The sequence below is a fragment of the Temnothorax longispinosus genome, chromosome 2, assembly GCF_030848805.1.
Source record: "Temnothorax longispinosus isolate EJ_2023e chromosome 2, Tlon_JGU_v1, whole genome shotgun sequence".
In the NCBI taxonomy this organism is placed as follows: Eukaryota; Metazoa; Arthropoda; class Insecta; order Hymenoptera; family Formicidae; genus Temnothorax; species Temnothorax longispinosus.
Genome location: NC_092359.1, coordinates 13,858,982 through 13,883,599, shown reverse-complemented (window position 1 = coordinate 13,883,599; position 24,618 = coordinate 13,858,982). Strand labels below are relative to the sequence as shown.

Below are 24,618 nucleotides of genomic sequence, written 5' to 3'. Positions count from 1 at the left end.
TCCCTCTCCAGAAACGTCTCTGCTGTGTCTATTAAGCTCTTGTTTTCCTCTTTATGTAGTCCTCTGATCACTAAATTATTTTTTTTTCCTTCCTTTCGTTCATATTTCTTTCTCTCTTCCTCACCAGCTCCGCCACCTTTCCCACGATCTCTTCCATTTTGCCGCTGGTCGTTTCATCCGTTATGTTTTCACTTCTTCGTTCGATTTTCGATAGCCTCACTTCTATCTTATCCATCTTTTCCTCTACTTTTTCTTCTTTTTTTCTCCGACCCTCTTCTAAGACGTTCATCCTCTCTCTCATCTCTCTCATCTCTTCCCTCAGATCCCTCATTTCGTTTCTAATCTCTCTCAAGACTGCTAGTAGCGAACCGTCCTCCTCATCCTTCTTTGTTGCTGACAGAACTCCTTCCTCTTCTTTCTTCTTACTTACCCCACCGGCTCCATCCTTCGCTTTGTCCATACCTGGTGGCATTCTCACTGTCTTGTTATCTCTCTTGAAAATTTCCATCGTACGTTGTTCGTTTTCCTCTCTTTTCCTCTTGGCTTTTGCTAACTCGCATGCCGTACTGTTATCACTTGTCATAAACTCCAGTATGCTGAGCGAGCCCGATCTTTCTCTCCTTCTTAACTCCTCCTTTGTAAGTCTTCCCTTTTCTCTTTTTTCTTCTTTTGGTGTGGCAAAAACTTCCTTATCCGTTTTCTCACTGCATGAGCAATCCGACACTGTAGCCGGATTCTCATCTTTATTCGTTATTGCTGCCTTCTCACTCTCACCTGTCTCTCCCTCCATCCTGTGCGCCCCTCGTGCACGCTCTTCTTCCAGCCAATCTCCTTAACCACTACCTCTATGCTTAGGTCGTTCCGTCTAGTGTCTAGTGTCGCTACCTACTCTATGCGCGGCGCAAATCTCGCTCCCTTTTGGAACGCACCGCGATCTTCTCCCGCTTTTTCTCACCTAACCTCTCCTCTCTCTAAAATATTTAACGCTCTTTTCCTTCACTAATTAATACTTTCCTACTGCATCTATTATCCTATCTTAAATTTAAGCTCTTCTTCCTACCTTTCTCTCGGTTTATCGCCTACCTCGTATCCAATTTTCCTCTAAACTCTCGCCTAATTCATCCGCAACTCTAACACGCATGCACAACACACTCGCTCCACTAACCAAGTCCTTATAAATAGAATATAATATTTATACTTTGTTTCAACTAATTCTTATAGAAATTGATTATTAATTAATTTATAAAAAGAAATTACATTATATCACGTATGTGATCGATCTTTATTCAAATATAAAGATGTTGAAAATATAGCATATTTTGAATATATTTTTTATACATTAATTCCTATACCAGCACCTACGTCTAAAAAACGTCTTTAGTATGTCCTTCACACACGCATGCAGTCTGGGTTAGTCATATGTATATGCATATTGTATGAGAAATAAACATATATGCAAAAACTTTAATAAATTTGAAAATATACAAAAAATTATTATATTAATATTATATTTAATAAAAGCAAAATTACAGATTTTCCTTGATCTAACAATTTATTCCTCGATCTAACGAAGTTTTGCTATTTAGAATAGTAAATATTTGTTACATTATTCTGAATAGAGTGGAAATATCCATGCAACACAAAAAGGAATGATAAATCCTAGTTCGAGAATCATCGAATACAGATAAAATAATAATTTGATCAGAGTTTCATTCAAATTACACTTTAGTATACACAACTTCTTTGCTAATATTCTTATTGCAATTTTTGTTAAATTGTGTTTCTAAAATAAGAAGTATAATTATTTCTCTTACCTCAGAATACGTTACGACTACCTCACCGGCAATTGGTAGCACGGCCTGGGCATTCAGTCCTGCGATCTCTAAGGTGTTCGGTGGCAATGGGATCGCAGGCTCGAACGCAGGATGACTATTAATTAGTACTATATTAATTCTTTCTTTTTCTATTTCATGTAATGGCCTGATTGTATGGCCTACATATTTCTCAGTAAGTCGTTGAATAATAGGCAAGAAATAGTAATGTCGTATGAGATCATCCTCAATGTAATATAAAGCATTCCATGTTCTCAGCCACAAACCTTCAGGTTTTGCAATGGATGCAGGGAAGGGTCGAACAGTCGGGTAACTTGGACCACCGACGTAATCCTTCAGCCAAGGTGCAGGACCAAATGGAACATAGCCTACTATGGGTGGCTTACCTTTAGCAACCTTTAGCAAATAATAATAATACCTACATACAATGGAAAGAGCTAATAATTAAATAGCTATTACTTTGTAATAAATAAACAAAATAAAATAAAAAAGTGATAAAAGAATGGCTATGAGAGTCAGACGCAGTTATCGGTGCGTAAATGATCACCTAACAAGAATGGAGAATGGAAGTAACTAATTTATTTTTTTATATATATTTCGCTGAAAATGGCTCAATCCCGAGCTGAAACATACGAATGTATAATACACCGGAAATAAATCAGTGAATCTGATCATTTACGCACCGATAACTGCGTTTGACTCTCATAGCCATCATTTTATCAATTTTTAATTGCGAGAGTCCAAACTCATTATTTTATTAAAAATAAAATAATTTAAGTACTATTTTGAAAAAAATAGGGTCCTGTGAACTTGGCACCATACCTAAAAATCTCAAAGTTTTTTTAGAGTTCTGACTTTCTTTTGAATAGTTCTAGAGTTCTATATAAACATTTTAAATAGTTCCGATGAACAAATACAAAAAAATCGAATTTGAAAATATGGTGCGCTAAGTTCACGCAGCGCACCAAATCATGAAAATCAATTATTTCTTTGGAGTTCTAGTTTGTTTTACAATAGTTCTACAGTTCCATATCAAATATATCAATAGTTCTAGCAATTAAAAGCAAAAAATCGATTTCTGAAAATTCAGTGCCCAAACTGTAACACCTGTCTAAGAAAGATAACAGTTCCGACCGGATCGTATTTTTTAGACTTTTCCACATAATTTTGCAAAAAATTTTAATCACTTTCCAATAATGCAATTATTTTAAAAATAAAAACCATGTTTAACATATAAGAAATTTTCAAGAAAGCCGCATTTACGGGTTTCTAGGTGAGGCGCTGGCCGATTTTCGACAGTTCTGTGAGTCTTACTATAATTATCTTGTAGTTTTGAACGTATTCTAACATTTTCCAAAGAGTTCTGGCACTAAAAATTATGTGATTATTTTTTAAATAATTTTTTATAAATTATTTATAACAGTGCAAATGTGCCGTGTTTGCAAGTAAGAATCTTCGAGCGCAAATATATATATTTTGAAATACTGCAACCAGCAAAATTTTTGAATCTTTTATATAATATCTATTTTTGTAAGTCTATGTATACTTTTTTGTCCTATATGCTGATAATAAAAATAATTGACTTCTTCTATAGTATAACTCATTTCGGTTTCTCTACTTTTATGTTACACAGTTTCAGTAATTTCCTGGGTTACCTTATATATTTGTGTAAAAAGAGCCACGAAATTTTTAACATATTTTTTCGCATTTTGTGTATTGGAGAAGTATAATAAAATCGCATTTTAATCAGGGTTGAATTAACTTGTGAGGAGGAGGGGCCTCGGGCCTCCGTACGTATAAGGGCCCTTATATATTTTTGAGTACTAAAAAAACACAACAACAACAAATTGAAAACTTTTTAACGTAAAATATATTAATTTAAAAATAATTAAAAAATTTTTTTATCCTGAAAATACGGGAAGAAACTACAATTACATAAAACTGGTACAAAGTTATAATTTTAATACTCGCTTATATGGGGACATTTCAATTAAATTTTAATTATAACTCACAAGTTCAATGAAAGATAGCTCAAACCAATATCTTGACTACTAAATTAAACAATTTTTTAATACATTAACTATTTATATAGCCATTTGTATAGAGCAAAACGAGGTCTATCATTGCAATGTACGGTTCGTACGTTTCAACTTTCGACGCAAACCGAGATCTACCCCCACCTGCAGTAGCCCCTCCCCCACCTACATATGTACTATCTGTACACACATATCAGCAAATTACTTCTCTTAGCACCGAAAAAATAACATATTATTACAGCATATACTCGTATAAACTTTTTTTGGATAATGGCAGAAATGTATCCATTACATGATAATATTACGTTTTATACAGCAATTACAGAAACAGAAGAAATAAAATTTACTCTTTTTTTTTCAATAAAAAATTAAGGTCCACACCCGCTTATATGTGTACCGTCTATACACTGTGTACCTCTAGACAGCATTGTACTTTCCACGAAAAGCGAGATCCACTCTACCCCACCCCACCCCACACTATAAGTAGGGACTTACAGAGCAAAACGAGGTTTATCATTGTACGGTTCGGATTTTCAATTTTCCACACGAACCGAGGTCCATCCCCACCTACATATGTTTATACGCACATATCAACAAATTACTTCCCTTAGCACTGACACAAAATTGTAAATTTTTCAAACTTTTTGTTTATAACTTTTAAATAAGCAAACGAGCGACGGCTGAGACCTTCTAAAGGTCACTCAAGAAAGTGACCTCTATAATATATGTCAAGGTCAAAGTTATCAGAGATGGCTTCGTTAATGTGTATTTTTACCGAAATTAGTTGGAGTCCTTGTAAAAGCGGAGCCCTAGGTTTAGGACCCATGCTTAGATTTGGCACTGATTTCAATAGTGATCGCTGATATGAAAGATGACTAGGCACTTTTAATTTGATACGCAAACACATTTAATTTATAAGGCAACTTTGGTTCATCACTTGCAGTTTAAAAATAGCATAAACAATTAAAATTATTTACTAAAGTTGATTGCTTTACCTCCCATAATCCGTAGAAACATTGAGTTAAAGTAATGTCCTGCACTATAACATCAAACTTGACAGTTTTAGTCATTTTCAAAAGTTCTATTGCTGCTTTATTTTTTATCACAGTGTTACATGCGTGAATGCCCCACTGATACAAAAGGTGCACCATATAAAATACACTGTGGTCTTCCCATTTAGCTGGATTATAATCCTCGGATTCTTCATAAGTTTGCATCAAACCATCGAAAACCTGAAAATAATTAGTATCTTTTCTATACAGAAAAGGACACGTGAAAATGTGATAAATTAGGATCTCCGAAAGATCTTTATATCAAGAGACACGGCAGTGTCTTGCACCAAGTACACGCGGAGCGAGACCGACCGTGACTCTTTTACGCAACGCGACGAGTTGCGAGTATTCGAGATGTTGAGATCTCGATAACGAGTGAACGGATCAAGTTCTAAGATTATAAATACAAAGTATAATAAATACAAAGTCAAATAATAGCACATAATTAAAGTAAGGCGTCAGACTATTATAGGACAGGTTGCCATTATACTGTATTATTATTGTAATTTCATGTACTTTTACGTCACTACGCATTATCATGTGCGTCTACATCATATCGGTATGACAGACATTCTAACCACGCAATTATCAATTTTAGTACTTAATAACTTTTTTCCTAATTGAGAGCGACAATTTTAACTTATAGATTCATGTTTTACGCACCAAAATACACAAAATTAAAATTTTTGCCAAATCAGTGAGGAAGCCCCTCTTCTTCATAATTACATTTTTTAAACCACATTTAACTGCAGTAATTAAATTATTTATATTTAACAGATTAATAATTTTTTAATTATAAGTAATTTATCTGCGACTATTTCTTTATTATTGAAAAAATTAATAATTATTTTTCACTAATTATTAATTTTCAAATAAATACAATTTATTTACAGTATTATTATCCCTTCGCTGGTAACGTCTTTTTCGGCACCTGTAACTGGTAACGTCGGGTCACTCGTGTCCGACGCCTAAAAAATTCTTTAAAGTGTTCCAAAAAAATCTGAAAAAATTCATGTTACTTTATTAACTATTCTACTTTAAGGATTAATCGCTATATTGCCGATTTTTTCATTTGTTTAAACAATATATTTATATAAACAAATAAAAACGTAAAGAATGGATCATTTTTTTCAAAAAATCGTAACTTTGGCAAAAATTAATATATTTTAAAAAACCAAACGGGAAATTAAAGTTTAAGAATAGTACTTTAAAGAAAAAAATATTAGAAGTATGTATAAATTAATGGGATGCTTAAGTTTTAAGCATCAAAATCACGTTTTTTGAAAGTACGTAAATAGGTACAAATTACAGTAATATACACATTTTATTCATTTTTAATCAATTTTATTCATGAAAATGTAATCAATCACAATTATTTATTACAAAATTATAAAAAAGTACAAAAATATGAAAAAATTATAGTAATATCGAAACTTTATGATAGATTAATAGATTGATATTTATAGATAACTAAGATTAATCTATCAATTCCCAATGAAAGAACATGAATTTTTAGTAAAATAAACATCCAAGTTAAAATAAACATTCTAGTAACCTGCTATTTTTAATCAACGTAACTGGTAACGTCGGGTCACTCGTGCACTTTCAAAATTTCATCTGGCTCTCACAACGGCTGTTTATGCATTAGACCGTCGGCGCTTGGGGAGCTAATAGCTTAGTAGTATACAATTTTTTTCAGTATAGTTTGGTCCCGCCCTCCCTCCCTTCGAGCTACAGGGGACAGTCACTTTCGCCAGGGCACGAGTGACCCGACGTTACCAGCGAAGGGTTATTACAGTATTTATTACAGTATTTATTTACAGTATTTATTATTACAGTAATTTATTTTTTATAAATTATCTATTAATTATTTTAATAATAAAGAATTTATTTCTACTAATTACTAGTTTACAAAAGAAATTAATTCATTTTCACCTAAATACTAACTTTCACAAATTTGATATTTTTCTCTGACAAATTACCAATTCTTTAAGTAATCTACACTTCCCACAAAAATTAAAAGAACACTAAATTTATCTTTAAAAATAGGCAAAATTCAAGCAGCTGTAACTTTGTTAAAAATGAACAAAATTTAAATTTAAAAAAAGGATTTTAAAGCTTGAAATTTCTACTTTCGAAAGTTCACTATTATTTTTTAGTTTCTGTGAGTTTGGTAATTTTTAGATATAGAAAACTACGAGCTGAACAAAATAGAAAATTTTTCTCTTACTTTGTGGGCCTGTCACGTGCACAAAAAAAATCTGCGAAAATTTTCGACTTTCTAATGTAAAAGCTTAAAGTTTTCCTTGCAAAATCTTTTTTTAAAAATGTTTCTACGATTTTTTGTTACTAATTTATCGCGGATTGAATAAGAAATGAGCATTTTGACTTTGATTGCTCATAAGTCCCTTAGAAATCATCATATCACAATTTAAAAATGTTGGAATGTGGGAGTTGACACAGTATCTATTACAATAATTATATTTATTTACTTGAAAATACAACGAGATGTTTCTTTATGAATCGGATATTGCACGAACACGTGAACAGGTGAACCGAGTAGTTACGAGCTTAACGAACGTGTGTGATTGTAGAAGCGGAGAGAAAAGGTAACGAGAAAATATATGTATATAGTACATAGTAGATAAGAAAGATTCCGTTACATTAGACCGGCGATAAAGCGTTCGCATTGAATATTAAGTTTTAGTATCCTTAACAAAAAAACAGATTCTTAAAGCTGAAACTTTGCTCTATTAAACGGTATAATTGCCAAATTTTTTTAAATAACATGTAGATATGATACAAATTGATGAAAATAATGTAAAAATTAGCGATTTTTCTCTTTTTCATGTTGACCCAGAAAACAATTGTACAGAACAACAACGCAGAAACGTAGAAACATTTTTAAAAGAAGATTTTGCAAGGAAAACTTCAAGCTTTCACATTAGAAAATTGAAAATTTTCGCAGATTTTTTTTGTGCACGTGACAGGCCCACAAAGTAAGAGAAAAATTTTTTATTTTGTCCAGCTCGTAGTTTTCTATATGCAAAAGTTATCAAACACATTATAGAAACTAAAAAATAATAGTAATCTTTCGAAAGTAGAGGTTTTAAGCTTTAAATTTAAATTTTGTTCATTTTTAACAAAGTTATAGCTGCTTGAATTTTGCTTATTTTTAAAGATAAATTTAGTGTTCCTTTAATTTTTGTGAGAAGTGTATAATTTACTTTTACTTAAATATTATTAATTTTTATGTAAATAGTAATTTTTTGTAACTAATTACTAATTTGCTAATTTGATAAAAATTTAATTTGTTGTTATTGCTAATTTCGTGAATAATTAAAAAATAAAAAATAAAAATTTTTTATAGATCCTTGCTTAACACTAAAAAATGGGTAATATCAGTACAAAGTTACCTTTTTCAAAAAAGGTAAAAAAAAGACGCCAAGTACACGCAATGTATTTTGTAAATTCAAAAATCCAATTTAAATGATAGCTTTATTTTTTCTTCACAAAATTATATTACCTAACTTAACTCAAGTGACATGTATTTCAAAAAAAGATGTGTAATATTTAATTTCTCCTTCATAAAATTATATTACCTAACTTAACTCAAGTGACATGTATTTCAAAAAAATATATGAAATCTTTAAATTACGCCAACTACAAAGAGAATATATATATTGCTTTAAAAAATTATTGTAGTGCAACTACTCTTAAAAAATAAAACAAAATTGTGTTACCTAACTCAACCCAAGTGGTAGTAGTTTTAATTCTCCTTGATAAAATTATAATATTACAAAAAATCATTTTAATCACAAAGAATTAAAGAGGTAACATTATAAAATAAAAATATTTAATTAAAATAAAATAAATAAATTTTTCTTGTAAAAAACTTGGCGCTGCTTTTTTAAGGTCAATCCAGACAAACTTGCATATAGGTGCATAAGCATATGCATAAAGAGATGGATTGGTCTATTTCCTTTTGCACATAATACATATATATAAATCAATTAATTTCTTACGCTTATGTTTATGCGCTATGCAAATTTGTCTGGATTGACCTTAAAAAAGTAGCGCCAAGTTTTTTACAAGAAAAATTCATTTTGCTTCCTCATAGAGGAAGCTTTGTTTTCGTGAATTTTGTATATGAACCTTCGATTGCGTATAAAGTTGGGTTTAGTCAACCAAATTTAAAAAAATTATATATGAAATAGGGGTAGAAGAAACCAACGAAGAGATTGGTTTTTGAGTTTTTTCTGCCAATATGTTCAGATTGTTGTAAAACGTCGAAATATCGCCTAAAAAAAAATGTCCGTGTATATGTATGTATGTATGTGTGTATGTATGCATGCTTTTGTTGTCCGTACATGCTCTAACTTCCGTAATTTTTGAGATATTGGGATGTTTTTTTTTAATCGATAGAGTATCATTCAAGGAAGGTTGGTATTGAATTTGGCGATGATCGGTAAAGGGGTTCTTTTTTAAAATTTTTGAATTTTTTTAAAAATGTCCGTGGTTGCTCTAACTTCCGCAAATTTGGAGATATCGATTTATTTCTAATTTTATTATATTTTTCAGTCTTTTCTACCCTTATTTCATATAAAATTTTTTAAGATTTGGTTGATTAGATCCAGCTTTATACGCAATCAAAGGTCCATAATTTTGCTCACATATAAAGCTAAGTCTAATTAACCGAATTTAAAAGAATTATATATAAAATAGGGGTAGAAAAAAGACCGAAGTAAAAATTGTTTTTTGAGTTTTTGATGCCAATGTGTTGCTTATGTTCGAAAACGTCGAAAAATTGTAAAGTATCATTAAAGGTAGGTTGGTGTTGAATTATCTTTTTTTTTTTTGTTTATGATATAACTTCCGTAATTTTTTAGATATTGGAATGTTTTTTTTTTTTTTTTTTAATTGATAGAGTATTATTCGAGGAAGGTTGGTATTGAATTTGGCAATGATCGGTAAAGGGGTTCTTTTTTAAAAAATTTTTGAATTTTTTTAGAAATGTTCGTGGTTGCTCTAACTTCCGCAAATTTGGAGATATCGATCTATTTCTAATTTTATTATATTTTTTAGTCTTTTCTACCCCTATTTCATATATAATTTTTTAAGATTTATTTGATTAGACCCAGCTTTATACGCGATCAAAGGTCCATAATTTTGATCGCATATAAAGCTAAGTCTAATTAACCGAATTTAAAAGAATTATATATAAAATAGGGGTAAAAAAGACTGAAAAATATAATAAAATTAGAAATAAATCGATATCTCCAAATTTGCGGAAGTTAAAACTTCCTCTATGAGGAAGCCATGTGCAAATTTCTAATTTGCACAATTTATTTTATTTTAATTAAATATTTTTATTTTATAATGTTACCTCTTTAATTCTTTGTGATTAAAATGATTTTTTGTAATATTATAATTTTATCAAGGAGAATTAAAACTACTACCACTTGGGTTGAGTTAGGTAACACAATTTTGTTTTATTTTTTAAGATATTGATCTACGTAATAGACAAAACAACATATTGAACGTATTATAAATTAAAAACGTTATATTTTTTCTCATTTATCTTATAAATTGCAAATAATCGATTTATGTTTCTCAGAATGTCTTCGAGTCTCGTAATATACTTACGGCGTACGTCAAATTCTGCGCGAGTTTGCCCTTGACCTTAGTCTCATATATACTGACTGCGTGTACATGATGGCCTTTACGAAGCAGGCCTTTAACCAAATGCTCCGTCCAGATGTGGTGGCTAGGCGACTGAATAGTCTCTATCAATAAAATCGACAATGGTTGTTTCGACGCAGTCACGAGATCACTGAATAAAATACAGCAGACAAGAAAAATGACACGACTTAACATTGTTACACAAAATATTTCGCGTAGTCTTTCAATCACATCCTAAGACCAAATAATCTATATGCCTAGTGTAGCATTCCTCCTCTGCTTATTTCAAGATAATGGCATTTATCATAATCGCGTCACGTGATTATGATAAGAGTCACGGTGCGATCTCGCTTTGCGTGTACTTGGCGTGAGACACTACCATGTCTCTTGATATTACATCGGCTGCATTCCGATATTCACTGTCAGTATACTATTAACGTTAGTTAACGCTAGTCTTATTTTTTTATACCGTTATTATTTTCTATTATTATATATTCTTATTTATTTTTAAATATTGTTTATTGTCGAATCTAACTGAGATTGTTTAAAGACTGATATTTATAAATTTTTACTATTACAATAAAAATTTTAAATTTTAAGACGGCGACAGATCTAACTTTTAAAATAGAAATTTTATTTTAATTATATTCAAATATACATATATTCCAAAATATATAAAATATAATTTAACTTAATATTTTATTATTATTTTTTATTGTTAAAATTTAATTTTGGTTTAATTTAAAAAAGATGTAAATTTTGTTCTAAATTATAGATTAAATCAGGCCTGTCTAACCTGCGGCCCGCAGGCCACTCGTGGCTCTTTCCCCTACTACGGAGCTCGAGCTCGACCCCCCCCCCCACTCTTCAAGTTGGTTTCCCGACTCTTCCCATATTTGAGTCAAATAATTTGACACGTATTCCTAGTCCTAGCGGATATAGCATCTAGCATCTTAGCTTGCTTATGAGCTTACTGTTCCCACGTTACGACGTGTATGCACAGTACAACTTAAAGGCTTAAACCATATTATTAAAACTGAATAATATTTCAATAAGTTATTTATTGATCGGCCTGACTGGCAATAATTGATTAATGTTAAACGACGTTTCCCAGTGAACACAATGCAACATGTAACATACAGGTTAGTTGTAATTTCCTACTCAACAATATAAATGCAATGTAACACATGTGTTATATTATATTGTTGAGTAGGAAATTACAACTAACCTGTACGTTACATGTTGCATTGTGTTCACTGGGTTTGATCTCTAATTTGGGTCTCCTTATCAAATTACATTTAATGCTGGAACAAAATAAATTGCCGGTAACAAATATAAAATAAAAACAATAATACAAATTACATATTCAACTTACATCTTATATAGATCATTATGCGTCAAAAGTTATAAATTACTAGTCATCGTTAAAACTTGTGTAACGGGGCGATAGAACAAAGGAATGTAAAACTTAGCACTCGGTCGTCAGTAACTGTGTATGTAAACTTTACATTCTATGTAATTTTATTTATTTTGTGATTATTTATAACATGACACATTTATCAGTCGTTCGTCGGGCGTTATACGTGACGTTATACCGCACTAAGTTTACATTCCTTTGTTCTATCGCCCCGTTACACAAGTTTTAACGATGACTAGTAATTTATAACTTTTGACGCATAATGATCCATGTAAGTTGAATATGTAATTTGCATTATTGTTTCCATTTTATATTTGTTACCGGCAATTTATGTTGTTCCAGCATTAAATGTAACTTGGACCCAAATTAGAGGTTGAAACGTCGTTCAACATTAATCAATTATTGCCAGTCAGGCCGATCAATAAATAACTTGGTATTATTTCACCAATTTCACCAACATTTGGCGAAAGATCATTTTTGAATAATATTTATATTCCTACTATTATTATATACTTTTATAACTATAAACTCTACTAACGATGTCGAAAAGACAACGCGAAGATACGTCCAATCGTCAATTTCAACAGAGCTGGGAAATTGATTATTTTTTTTTCTTAAATGCGGAAAATAAACCACAGTATTTGCTATGTAACACTGTAATTTGCTCTATGAAATCTTTTAATATTTCTCGCCATTATAGCACAAGTCATGAAAAAGATTACGGGCATTATCATGGAGACATTAGAAAACATATTTTGAAAAGTCTCAAAATGCAACAACATTTGTCAGAAAATGTTGAAAAGAATCTACTTTCAAATAAAACCTTGCAACAACAATGTCTTGCAGCGTCTTATGCCATTTCTTTAAAAATTGCACGAGCGAAAAAGTGCTTTTCAGATGGAGAGTTTATTAAAAAGTGTGCAATTGAAATGGCTAGAGCTTTTGATAATACACGTGCAATACAATTATTTGAACAAGTACCATTATCGCGCCAAACTGTTACTCTTAGAATTAAAGAAATTGATATGGACATTAAACAAAAGTTAAAAAATTTATTGCAATCTTGTCGATATTTTTCATTATGCCTTGACGAAAGCACTGAGATTTCAGACATTAGTCAATTATGTATATTTGTGAGATGTATCCAAAACGACTTTTCTATTAATGAAGAGTTGTTGTCATTGGCTTCATTACACGATACAACGAAAGGTATTGATATTTTTAACGCTGTCTGGGAACATGTAAATGAATTTTGTAACGGTTTCGAAAAATGTACTGCTATTGTAACTGATGGAGCAAAGGCAATGGTAGAAACTGAAAATGGATTTTGTAGCCAATTAAGAAAGCATAATATTTTTTGTCAAATGATACACTGCATCATTCATCAAGAAGCCTTATGTGGGAAAATTATAAAGATGGCTTCAGCAATGAAATTAGTAACGAAGATAAGTAATTTAATTAGAGGCGGTAATAAATCATTATCTCATCGCAAATTTCAGGCATTTTTGCAAGAAGTAAATGCTGCATATGAAGATCTACCATTGCATTGCGAAGTTCGCTGGTTGAGTGCTGATAAATGTTTGAATCGGTTTTTCGCTCTTAGGAAAGAAATACCAATATTTTTAAAAAATGAAGTTAAGAGCGATGTCGCTGATTTGGAATAGTTATTTGCGTAACAAGTGCTGTAACAAGTGCGGTGACCGCACTCGCCTTCGGCTCGTGCGTCAACTCCGCACCCGTGAATTTTCATCTTTACGCACGGCTTGCACGCCCTATTTTATGTTGCAAGTGCGTGGAAAGTGATCTATCACGCACGCGTAGCGTGCGTAATGGGCCACTTTCCATGCACGTGTTACATAAAAATTATTTCACAATTCAAAATTTTTGAGTAAGCTTGCTTTTTTAGTTGACATTACACAACATTTGAATGAACTTAATTTAAAATTACAAACTCAGAAGCAAACTATCTCAAATTTAATGCATCATATTAATGGATTTCGAAATCGTTTAACTGTATTTAAAATAGAACTAATGAAAGACGAATTAGTTCATTTTCTTTGTTGTGAAGAATTAAAAAAAGATTTTCCTTCTATAAGTTTCATCCATTTTTCCTATTTTATAGATAACATTAGTAATGAATTTAATTCTCGTTTTACCAATTTTGACGATTTAAAAACTGATATTATTCTTTTTAACAACCCAATGACAGTTGCAATCGATTAACAAAAAGTTGAATATCGAATGGAGTTGTGCGATCTACAGGCCGATCCTTTTCTGATTGGACAATCAGAAAGTGGATTAGAATTTTTTAAGCTTTTATCGGAAACCACTTATCCTAAATTAAGAGATTTTGGCCTTAAAATCTGCTCCATGTTCGGTTCAACTTACCGTTGTGAGAGTGCGTTTTCAGTAATGAAGCAAATAAAAAGTAAAAGTCGTGCTTCGATGACTGATGCTGCATTGTCACATGCAATGCGGATTGCAACATCTGAAATCTGTGTTGACATTTCAACATTTGTTGATCGAGCAGTACATCCACAAATTTCGCATTAGACAAAGTATATTATGTCAACATACAAAATGGCATTGTAAATTATTGTAATTATTATATACTATATTATATATTATTATATTATACGGCACGTTAGAGTGATAAGCTCATTTTAACGCTTTGACATACCGGTAATTGCTCCGTAAGTAAAAAAATTATATTTAACACTGATAAATCGCGGTTTTAACACGTTATGACTCCGCTTTTGGTTTTGTACAGACAATCGATCTTTCCTTTCTACCTTGTCTTCCAACCTGGGAGTTTAACGTCTGCGAGATTATTGAACGATTGCGTTTAAGATGTGATTGACATGGAGCACGTGCATACCGGCATATATTTACAGTCTACCGAACTTCTGTATGATTTCTATTTTACACTTTTTGTTTTATCTGTTCACTGCGCTTGACTTACAGTTTATTGTGGAATTTATTTTTAACTTACACTTTTTGTTTTACTCGTTGAACGCACCTATTTGGCTCATAGTTTTTATTTTCTATTTACACTTTTGGTTCACGCGTTACCTGCTCCGATTTGATTCATTTTTATGTATTATCGTCGTGAATTTAGACTGCGCCTGATTGACTTATGTAGATCAACTTTGTCGAATTTTATGTATTATCTTCGGGAACATCATGTATTTTCTTTACGCTAAAGATGACACGAAAAAGTGTCGAAACGTCCGTTTTTATTATAATATATTTATTGTTACGATAATTTGATTGCGCATTAATTACCGCGCTTGGTTCCTATTGCCTCCTTATTTCCTTTACTTATTGATTTATTCAGGAGAGCCTACTTTTATTTAATTTATATTATATATTATATTCTAAAAAAATCGCATATATATACCGAGATATCACCATCAATACCATACTCAGTTATATTGCTTTATGCGTAAATAAGGATATGACACGCACTTGTGCTTTGTATGCGTATTCTTAGTTACGCATAAAGCCATCGAATATAGCTATTCTACTTCTACTCATGCTGCGAGAAACCGCTGCCCCACTACTGATACTACTGGATGGTGGGGGAAGTCTGAAGTGGTAAGAGTGGGAGCAGTGGCTCCTTCGCTTCGAGCAGTTAGACAGGCCTGGATTAAATTATAGATTAAGATGAAATAAATAATAGTGTAAGATCTTTATCTGGCAAAACTACGATGGCTCAGTTCATCGACAGGAACGTGCAACACACAATCAAAATCGTAATTTTATTATAACGATGTCTTTACTCTCAATTCCGGTGCCACGCTACAATACTATTTTCTTACAATACCGCTTACATACATCCACTCGCTAACACATATCGCTCGTTATAATTCACGCTAAAGATAGCCGTCACGTGCCGGTTACGATTCAAATTTACAGTTGTGACGACGACGACGATGTCCTCACAGTCTCGCCGGCCGTGGAGGAGCGCGCCGTCGCTTTCCTCACTAAGGATCCTTTTATGATTCGCGATATTTCTCTCCGAAACCCAGATGGTAGCTCGACTGAGTATTGTTATGATGTAATGTTGGGCGCCAGGTGCGATTCCTCGCACCACGATACACAAGATCGCAGTATTCTCAGGCGTGAGCTTCTTTGATTAATCGCGGTTGGAATAGGAGAGGGAGCGTAGCGCAATCATCACACTCAAATAACAAAGAACATAAAATTATATTTCAGTTTAATGCAGATAACAAGTGGAGGATAGCGTGTTCCACGGCGAACAAGCAGAATTCGAGTACGCGCCACGTGTCACCCCACGAGCGCGATACTCATTCCGTCGCTGAACTGCACGGCAATCCCGATCGAATTCGTACAAGACTATTCCCCGACATAAATTGCATCGAATTCTACCCGGACGGTCAAACGCGAAATACTCGAAACGTCTACGTCTAACAATTAAACAATTAGCGCAATTTCCTTACGATCTACCGCGACAACGCTGGGGATCTTCATTCCCCCCGAGACGCACGAATGGCCTCACCCGTAAACTCGACACAACCGTGAGCCATTAATCCCGATGAAACGCACGAATAGCCAATTACAAATAGCACGAACTTAACCGGCAACGGTAACGGCGAGACGCTCACACGCGCGAGAGCCACCTCCCAAACTACGGCACGGTTAAGCCAACGACGATTCCAAAATTACACGCGACGAAATTGCCCGCAACGAAATTACACGCAACGAAATTACCCACAACGAAATTATACGCAACGAAAGTACACGAAACGAAATCACACGCAACGAAATTACAATCACGCTGACTGTCGGCGGCCGTACGTTCTCATCCCCGAGACGGGCACTCGCGATCACTTTGTCGCACGGGCCCTCCCGCGGTATGGCACTCGATATTCTTCAATTACGGCTGATTCCATGTATTCCCGCGGCACAACGCGACTTCCGGAAGGGCCTTGGTATTACCGCGATCTTACTTTGGGGAGGCTGAGCAGTGGCCTTACAAATTCTCCTCGTTCCGGCAGTTCGTCGTTTGGCTCGCAGGGCTGGATGTTGCCGGGATGGCGGCTCGCACGACAGTGGCGTTCCTTCGGCCCGGTGGGACTACGCTGAGCCCCCGCGCGCGCGCGCGCCGGTGTCCCTAGCCCTATCAGGTGCTGCGCCCTGGCACGCTACCGATCCTCCTAGGCGACCGTCGCGCCTTACTAGGGCGCCCCTTGTCACTGCCCCCATCCGCCGGCGGTAGATTTAAAGCCCGCCTACGTGAGACTGGCTGTCCAGGCCGCGACTCATCGTCCGGTTTCTCGACGGTCAGGCTGGCCGGGCCATGGCTCGTCGACCGGTGGCGCTACACTGGTGGTGGCCCCGTTCCTTGACGGGAACCTTCGTCGGGGCGTCCCCCTCTTCGGGTCCTCCGTATTCGGGCTGCAGTGCTCTTGTGCCGCTGGTGACGCCTTGACAGGCCAGCTGATTTCCGGCTGTGGGCTCCAGCGTGACCCGCCCGTTGACCGTCCGCTCTCGGGAGCTTCCTGCTGTCCAGCCGTAAGTCCCTCGATGCGGCACATGCCGTTACAACGTCGTGACCCTGGCCATCTGCTCCGCTCTCCCTCAACCTGTAACGCTCGCAACAAATCTTAATCCTAACCTAAATGTTCGCTCTCCGCCCGCCCCGGGCGGAGGCACCATCCCTGACGCCTCCCTCGGCCGAGCTCCCATCTGGGGTGAGGGACATGACATTTGTCACGTCACAACTCCCCGCTCCCAGACGAGTGCCGAAGGGGACGTCGGCCCCGGTCTGCCGGTGGCCACCGCTCAAGCCTTCTGGAGTTTACTCCATACCAACATGACAATTCCCCTCATTAACCCTTACTTTGCCGGTGACGGCTTCGCCCCGTCCGGCACCGATCAGTCAATGCGTCTCCCCTTCCAACGTCGCTCATTGAATCTCCGAATTACTTCCCAATCTTTTCCAAAAATTCCTCCTCTAATCATCGTACTGCCGTTTACCCGACTAATTCACCGCACCACCCGCGACCGGTTCTCATCCGCCGAATACCCTTCTCCCAGTATCCGCCCCCGACCCTTCTCTTGGCTTTTTCCGCGATCCGCTCGGTAGGTTAGGACCGCATAGGAAGGAACATACACACTCACTCAATTATGGCACATTAGTTTTTATTTTGGGTACGAGGGGGGACAGGTACACACAGAAACAGAAAAAAAACAACAGGAGGTCTCTACCGCGGTATTCTTCTCAGGCTCCTTGGCCCCACAGGAGTCCCCTCCTGGTCCCCCAGTCTCCCTCCTTTATGGCCTCCCTGGTCGGCTGCGGCTGCGCTCGCGGCATAGATCGCGAGGTCCCCGGACGTCCCCTCTTCCTCGTAGCTCCTCATATCCGGGTGCACAGCGGCGGCACCCGCTCAGTCTCACATTCCGGGCCCCACACTCGAAGCAGAAGTCCCTCTGTCGGGGCCTTGGGCAGCGGTTGAACGCGTGCCCCATCTCGCCGCAGTTCCAGCACCCCTTTGGGAATTCCTCCTGCGTCGCCTCCGCCCCCGGTCTAGAGGGCGGTCCTGCCGTGGATGGTCGGGCCCGCTCCGGTTCCGTCCCCTCCGCCGAGGGGGTCTGCGTGCCCAGCGTGCGCATCACCACGGAGTCCGTTTGGATCTCTCGTGCGACGACTCGGACCGCCCGGGGCATGGACCTAGTTATGGCCCCCCGGGGTCTGGGCCCAGGTAGGGTCCCCAACGCCCACCATGTCTGCACGGCGCGGCTCTCCCGTTGTGGAGGTTCGGGTGCCGTCGGGGCCGCCGCGTCCGTTTGCGACGCCTGGTCCCGTTGAAGCGGGACCTCGTGAATTTCCACGCCACCCGGAGTCCTCAGCACCTCTCTCATCATCGCTAAAGTCTCTTCCATGTCGTCCCAGAAGTCCGGGTCGTTGAGCTCTATAGAGATCCACTCTTGTAGGTGGTCCATCCAAAATTCGCACCACATCTCCCGGGCAATTCGCCGGGCCGCAGCCATCCTCGCGGTACGGTTCTTCGTTCGCGGTAAGCCCTACGGGTCGGGGTTAGGAGAGTAGTACGGTTTCACATCCTTGACATGCACTTTCCCTACGGTTGACCCGCCCAGCTGTGTTAATTCGTACACCACCGGAGAGATCACCCGTTTCACTCGCAAGAGTCCCTGGAATTTCGGCGCCAGTTTTCCCGCGATATTCTGCGCGGCTGACGAAAGCACGTGCTGCCGCCTTAATACTAAGTCCCCGACTCGGAATCTCCGCGGTCGCCTACGCAGATTATAATGCGCGGCCTGCCTCTGGTTCGCCTGGTCCATATTCTCCGCCACCCATTCTCGAACGGCCCTCAGTTCGATCATCCGCTGGGACCACTCCGCCGGGTCCCGCGGCTCCACCTGAGTCACGTCCTCCCCATGGTCACGCAACAAGTTCGGCGGCACCAACTCGCGTCCCAAATTCACGAACGCCGGTGACGCTCCCAACGACGAATGCGACGCAGTATTATAAGCGAAACGAAACTGTGGGAGGTATTTATCCCACTCTCGGTGATCCCTCTCAATAAACGACACGATCATAGTTTTCAGGGTCCGATTGACCCTCTCCACGGGGTTGGCCTGCGGATGGTACGGCGGCACCGTGGCATGCGTGATGCCATGCTCCTCAGCAAAACCCTTCATCACGCGATTCACGAACTCAGTTCCGTTGTCTGTGAGGAGGATCTTCGGCGTACCCCACCGCGACACGATAAGATCTTCCAACGCCTCTTTAATTTTCGGGCCGGTAGCCACTCGCAATGGCTTCAACTCGATCCATCTTGTGAATAAATCTTGGATCATCAAAAGGTACTGGTAGCCGGCCTTGCTGCGAGGCACGGGCCCCACTATGTCCGTGGCGATCGAAGTCCACGGCCCTTCTATAACGCGGCGGCCCATCCACCCCGCGGGACTAGCTTGCTCGACCTTCGTCCTTTGACATGTGTCGCACGTCCGAATGTACCGAGTGACCTCGCGAAACATATTTGGCCAATAGTACGACACGGCGAGACGCTGATATGTCTTTTCGACTCCCAAATGACCGGCCTGCGGCGCGTCGTGGGATTCACGGAGAGCCTCGGCACGTAATTCTTTCGGCAATACCAGCTTCCACCGGTCCAAATCCTCGACTATGTCCGAAATAACCGGTCGCGGTCGCAAAAAGTATAGCTGCCGATCAACTATTCTCCAGTGAGCAAACCGCTTCGGGTCAGTCGCTACCTCCCTATACCGCCTGCGATACCACTCGTCACTCGTACCCTCACACTCCTCGATCTCGATCGCGGCGTTTACTCTTCCGCCTTCCGCGCCTTCGTACATCCGCGACAAGGCATCGGGCACGTGGTGTAGGGCTCCCTTGCGGTACTCCACAGTGTAATCATACTCTAATAATTCCAACGCCCATCGGGCCAAACGACCCGTGGGATTTTTCAAGTTGTGGAGCCACCGCAAGCTACTATGATCCGTAACTACGGTGAACTTGTAACCTTCTAAGTACGGCCTAAACTTCTGAATGGCCCACACCACGGCCAGGCACTCTTGTTCAGTCACCGAGCACCGCTTTTCAGGGTCCGACAATACGCGACTGGCATAGGCTATTACGCGTTCTTCCCCTTCTAAGTTCTGAGTCAAGACCGCCCCCAACCCAACCAAGCTCGCGTTAGTTTGTAACACGAAAGGCTCTTTAAAATCCGGGCATGCCAGGACGGGGGCCGCCATTAAGCTATTCCTAATGCTATTGAATGCATGAACTTGTTCATCCCCCCACTCCCAGCGCCTGCCTTTCCTCAAAAGGCGGGTCAAGGGCTCACTTAGCGTCGCGAAATCCGGTATAAATTTTCGATACCACGATGACATCCCGAGAAACCTACGCAATTGTCTCAGTGTTCGGGGCGCCGGGTACTCCAGCACGGGGCGCGTCTTTTCTGGGTCCACTGATACGCCTCCCGCTTCCACCACGAAGCCTAAATACTTAACCTGAGATCTACAGAACTCGCATTTATCCATATTAATCGTTAATCCCGCAGCTGCAATCTTATCTAGCACTCGTTTCAACCATTCGAGGTGTTCCTCAAAAGTTTCCGTCGCGATGATTATGTCGTCTAAGTACGCGAAAACGAAAGGCTCCATTTCCGGGCCTATTAAACTATCTAGTAGTCGTTGGAATGTCGCGGGGGCACCCGTTAATCCGTATGGCATTCGAACGAAATGATACAAGCCTTTTCCCGGGACGCTAAACGCGGTAATCTCTCGGCTATCTTTACTTAACGAAATCTGAAAATAAGCCTGGCTTAGATCGATTGTAGAGATATATTTTGCCGAACGTAATTTATTGAGTATCCCGTCCATTGGTGGTATCGGATACGCGTCCTTTTTAGATATCTTATTGACTCCGCGGAAATCCAGGCAAAACCGGTACTTGCCATTCGATTTCTTTACCATCACGATTGGGTTCGACCATTGACTTGCGGACGGTTCAATTATTCCGGCTGCTAACATTTTATCTACCTCCGCGCGAATTGCTTCTTGCACCTTTGGCGAGACTAAATAGCAACGTTGCTTTAGCGGCGGATGGTCTCCTACTTCTATTTTAGGTAAATGTTTACAATTAGGGCCCCACCTTCGATGACCTTGACCTTGACATATGTTGTTCGTTTAGTCGATACGATGCTTTTATTCCAGATAATTATTCCGATCGGAGGACTTTGTGCCTCGTGATTGTTAAACTATGATCACGCACTCGGCCGTGACCATCACTCTATCATACAATGTTCGTGCGCTGAATTAACGAACGAGTATTCGGTGGTTAAATACAATGATTAATAATGTCCGCACAATATTCCGTATCCGCGTGACCCAATGCCCGTGGTTGTTATATACTCGATAATTGCACTTCCGTTAATTAACAATGTATCCGAATTTCAACTCGCGTATTGTTGCTAACACTCGATTGTATTTGGCAATTAATTGCCCCTCGCTGTTAGTTAAGACGAGTAATTTTACGCGATAGTACGCGGGAGTTCTCGGTTGTAAAGTATAACGCGTATGCCGATCGTACAGAGTGTGATACGTGTATTCGCCACGGCTATACCCGAGAGACTGCCTCGAGCGGTCGCTCTCGCTTGGGCTCCCCACTTATGCCGGATCGTTCCCACTCCCCGGAACTTTCTCGATCGTCTATTGTTCGCGGCCGGCACATCTGGCGCGATCATGCGAAAACATGATGATTTTCACTACCCTCTCGCGTGCCCTTTTGCGCATCGCCCGTTCTGGAAGGTTCCCGTGGAAATTTCCACGCGCAACGCAGTGCGAGAACCTTCCTTCCTCGGCACCGCTGCACCAGGTATCTACTCGCGGAAACTGTTCGACGCGGACGACGTCGACCCATGCGCACCTCCTCGGAGATGCCCCTGAAGGTGAATCTGGGTGTTCTCCCTGTAGACGACGTCCGGGTGACGTCGGTGTCGTCGGCCGCTGACGCCGACCCTCTGGCTGGGTTTCCCAGGAGCTAGTATCGCTGTTCCGGGCCACTGTTTCCGGAGATGATGCGTATCCTGGGGATCTTTGTCGGAGCTCGACGTCGACCCCCTAGGAGGGTGTCCCAGGTCCTGGTAAGACCGTCGGATATATAAGTTCCTGGCGAAAGTGCGTTTCGCCCGGATTGGCCGGACAATGGCGCCGACCTCCTGGGGAGGCGTCCCAGGTCCTGGTAAGACCGTCGGATGGGCAAGTTCCTGGCGAAAGTGCGTTTCGCCCGGCTTTTGCCGGACAATGGCGCCGACCTTCTGGGAAGGTGTCCCAGGTCCTGGTAAGGCCGTCGGATAGGTAAGTTCCTGGCGAAAGTGCGTTTCGCCCGGACTTTGTCGGACAATGGCGCCGACCCCCTGGGAGGGTGTCCCAGGTCCTGGTGCGACCGTCGGATCAATCAGTTCCTGGCGAAAGTGTGTTTCGCCCGGATTTTGTCGGACAATGGCGCCGACCCCCTGGGAGGATGTCCCAGGTCCTGGTACGACCGTCGGACCAATAAGTTCCTGGAGAAATTCCGTTTTCCGGGGATTTTCACCGGTCATGGCGCGCACCCCCTAGAGCTGTGTCCCAGGTTCTCGGATGACGATTCAGCCTGGTTGTCCCTGGAGAAGATGTTTTGTCCAAGAACTTGGCATTTCCTTGGCGCCCACCTTATGGACGCGCGCACTGGGTACGGGGAATGTTTCTCCGTGCCCCTCATACGGGTTACCGTCATAACTCTTTATCTGCGTTTGGAATTAAACGCGCTTACCTTCGTACGATTATCATCGCTTAAACCTTATCGACAACCGCTAAATAATATAAGACCTTTATGATCGGCGGTAAGTCAAACTATCAACTAAACGTGGTTTTGTACCGATCGGCCGGATATAATTCTAAACTGAAAATTACGCGCGGTCTCTACCGTCTTGCCGCTCCTGTATTTTAACGATACGCAAAACTAAATCTATTTAGCCATATGGGCTTTAAGGTCACCCTCCTGAGTGACCTTTAGAAGGTTTTAGTCGGGGGTCGCTTCTTATTAAAAAGTTATAAACAAAAAAAGTTTTGAAAATATACCAGTTATTTTAAGTACTGAGAGGCATAAACGACTAATTTTTTCTTTAAAGCAGAGAATACTTTATTTAGCGAGAAAGTCGCTGCTTTACCAAAACACAACATTTAAAGTAGTAAATTGTTGATAAATTGAAGTCTTTTTGTTAAAGCAGAGAATACTTACATGGGTTAGATGACGCGCTTTAAACAGTTGAATACTTTTAAAGCGCGTCATCTAACCCATGTGGCATCTCGCATATTAACTTTCCACGCATGAAAAGTTTACGCATACACTTTCCACGCGAACTGAGGTTCACCCACACCCCCCCCCTGCTTTCGGGGGAGGTGCGGTAGCCCCAAAATAGTTCACGCATACACTTTTCACGCGAACCGAGGTTCACGCACACCCCCCCTTGCTTTTGGGCCGGCTTTTCCTCAAATCTAGCTAAACGCGCGCGTAAGGTTGGCAGAATTCCGGCCGTGTCCAACCCCCGATCTTCTAAATATTGAACCGCTTGTTCTTTCGTTAGGCGGTTGGTCCACCGGAGAGGCGATTCAAGCAAGTCGTCCTCCCGCATGGGAGTCCTATTTGCCTCCCCTTATGACGCCCACCGAACGCGAAACCGAAGACAAAAGCAAAGTCTTTTTCCCTTTCCCAATACTCGGAATTACCAAGTACGCTATTACTCTCCAAAGCTTGTTATTCGAACGAAGAGATATGCCAGTCGCAATATTATCGAACGGTATTTACTTTCGCGAAACTCAACCGAAATCGAATCAACACAGCCCCCAAAACCGTAAACAGGCAGGAATTCGGCACAAGAAACGACGAAAAACCTCAAGTTCCCAAATACCGGCCGCACGCGAACCAAAACAAAGTCGAGCAAAGCGGCCTTCACTCGGCACTACGTACCGCAATCATGGCACCAAAATTCCAGGGCCACGAAATAATAATTCGAAAATCCGTTCAAACATATAATCGACGCAAGAGC

The 24,618-nt window shown here is 39.5% G+C and overlaps 2 protein-coding genes across 2 annotated transcripts in view; one reads left to right on the top strand and one right to left on the bottom strand.

Moving 5' to 3' along the window:
* The window catches only part of LOC139808101 (UDP-glycosyltransferase UGT5-like), a 40,971-nt gene extending 30,091 nt beyond the window's left edge, over positions 1–10,880 (bottom strand). Inside the window, exons 1-3 of the mRNA XM_071769748.1 lie at positions 10,567–10,880; positions 4,864–5,100; positions 1,815–2,228 (exon numbers count right to left, since the gene is read on the bottom strand). Of these exons, the coding sequence (XP_071625849.1) occupies positions 1,815–2,228; positions 4,864–5,100; positions 10,567–10,797 (882 nt within the window). The 5' untranslated portion in view covers positions 10,798–10,880. The remainder of the gene's footprint in view (positions 1–1,814; positions 2,229–4,863; positions 5,101–10,566) is intronic.
* The window catches only part of LOC139808109 (trimeric intracellular cation channel type 1B.1), a 193,209-nt gene that overhangs the window by 74,088 nt on the left and 94,503 nt on the right, over positions 1–24,618 (top strand). The gene's annotated exons all lie outside the window — the stretch shown is intronic.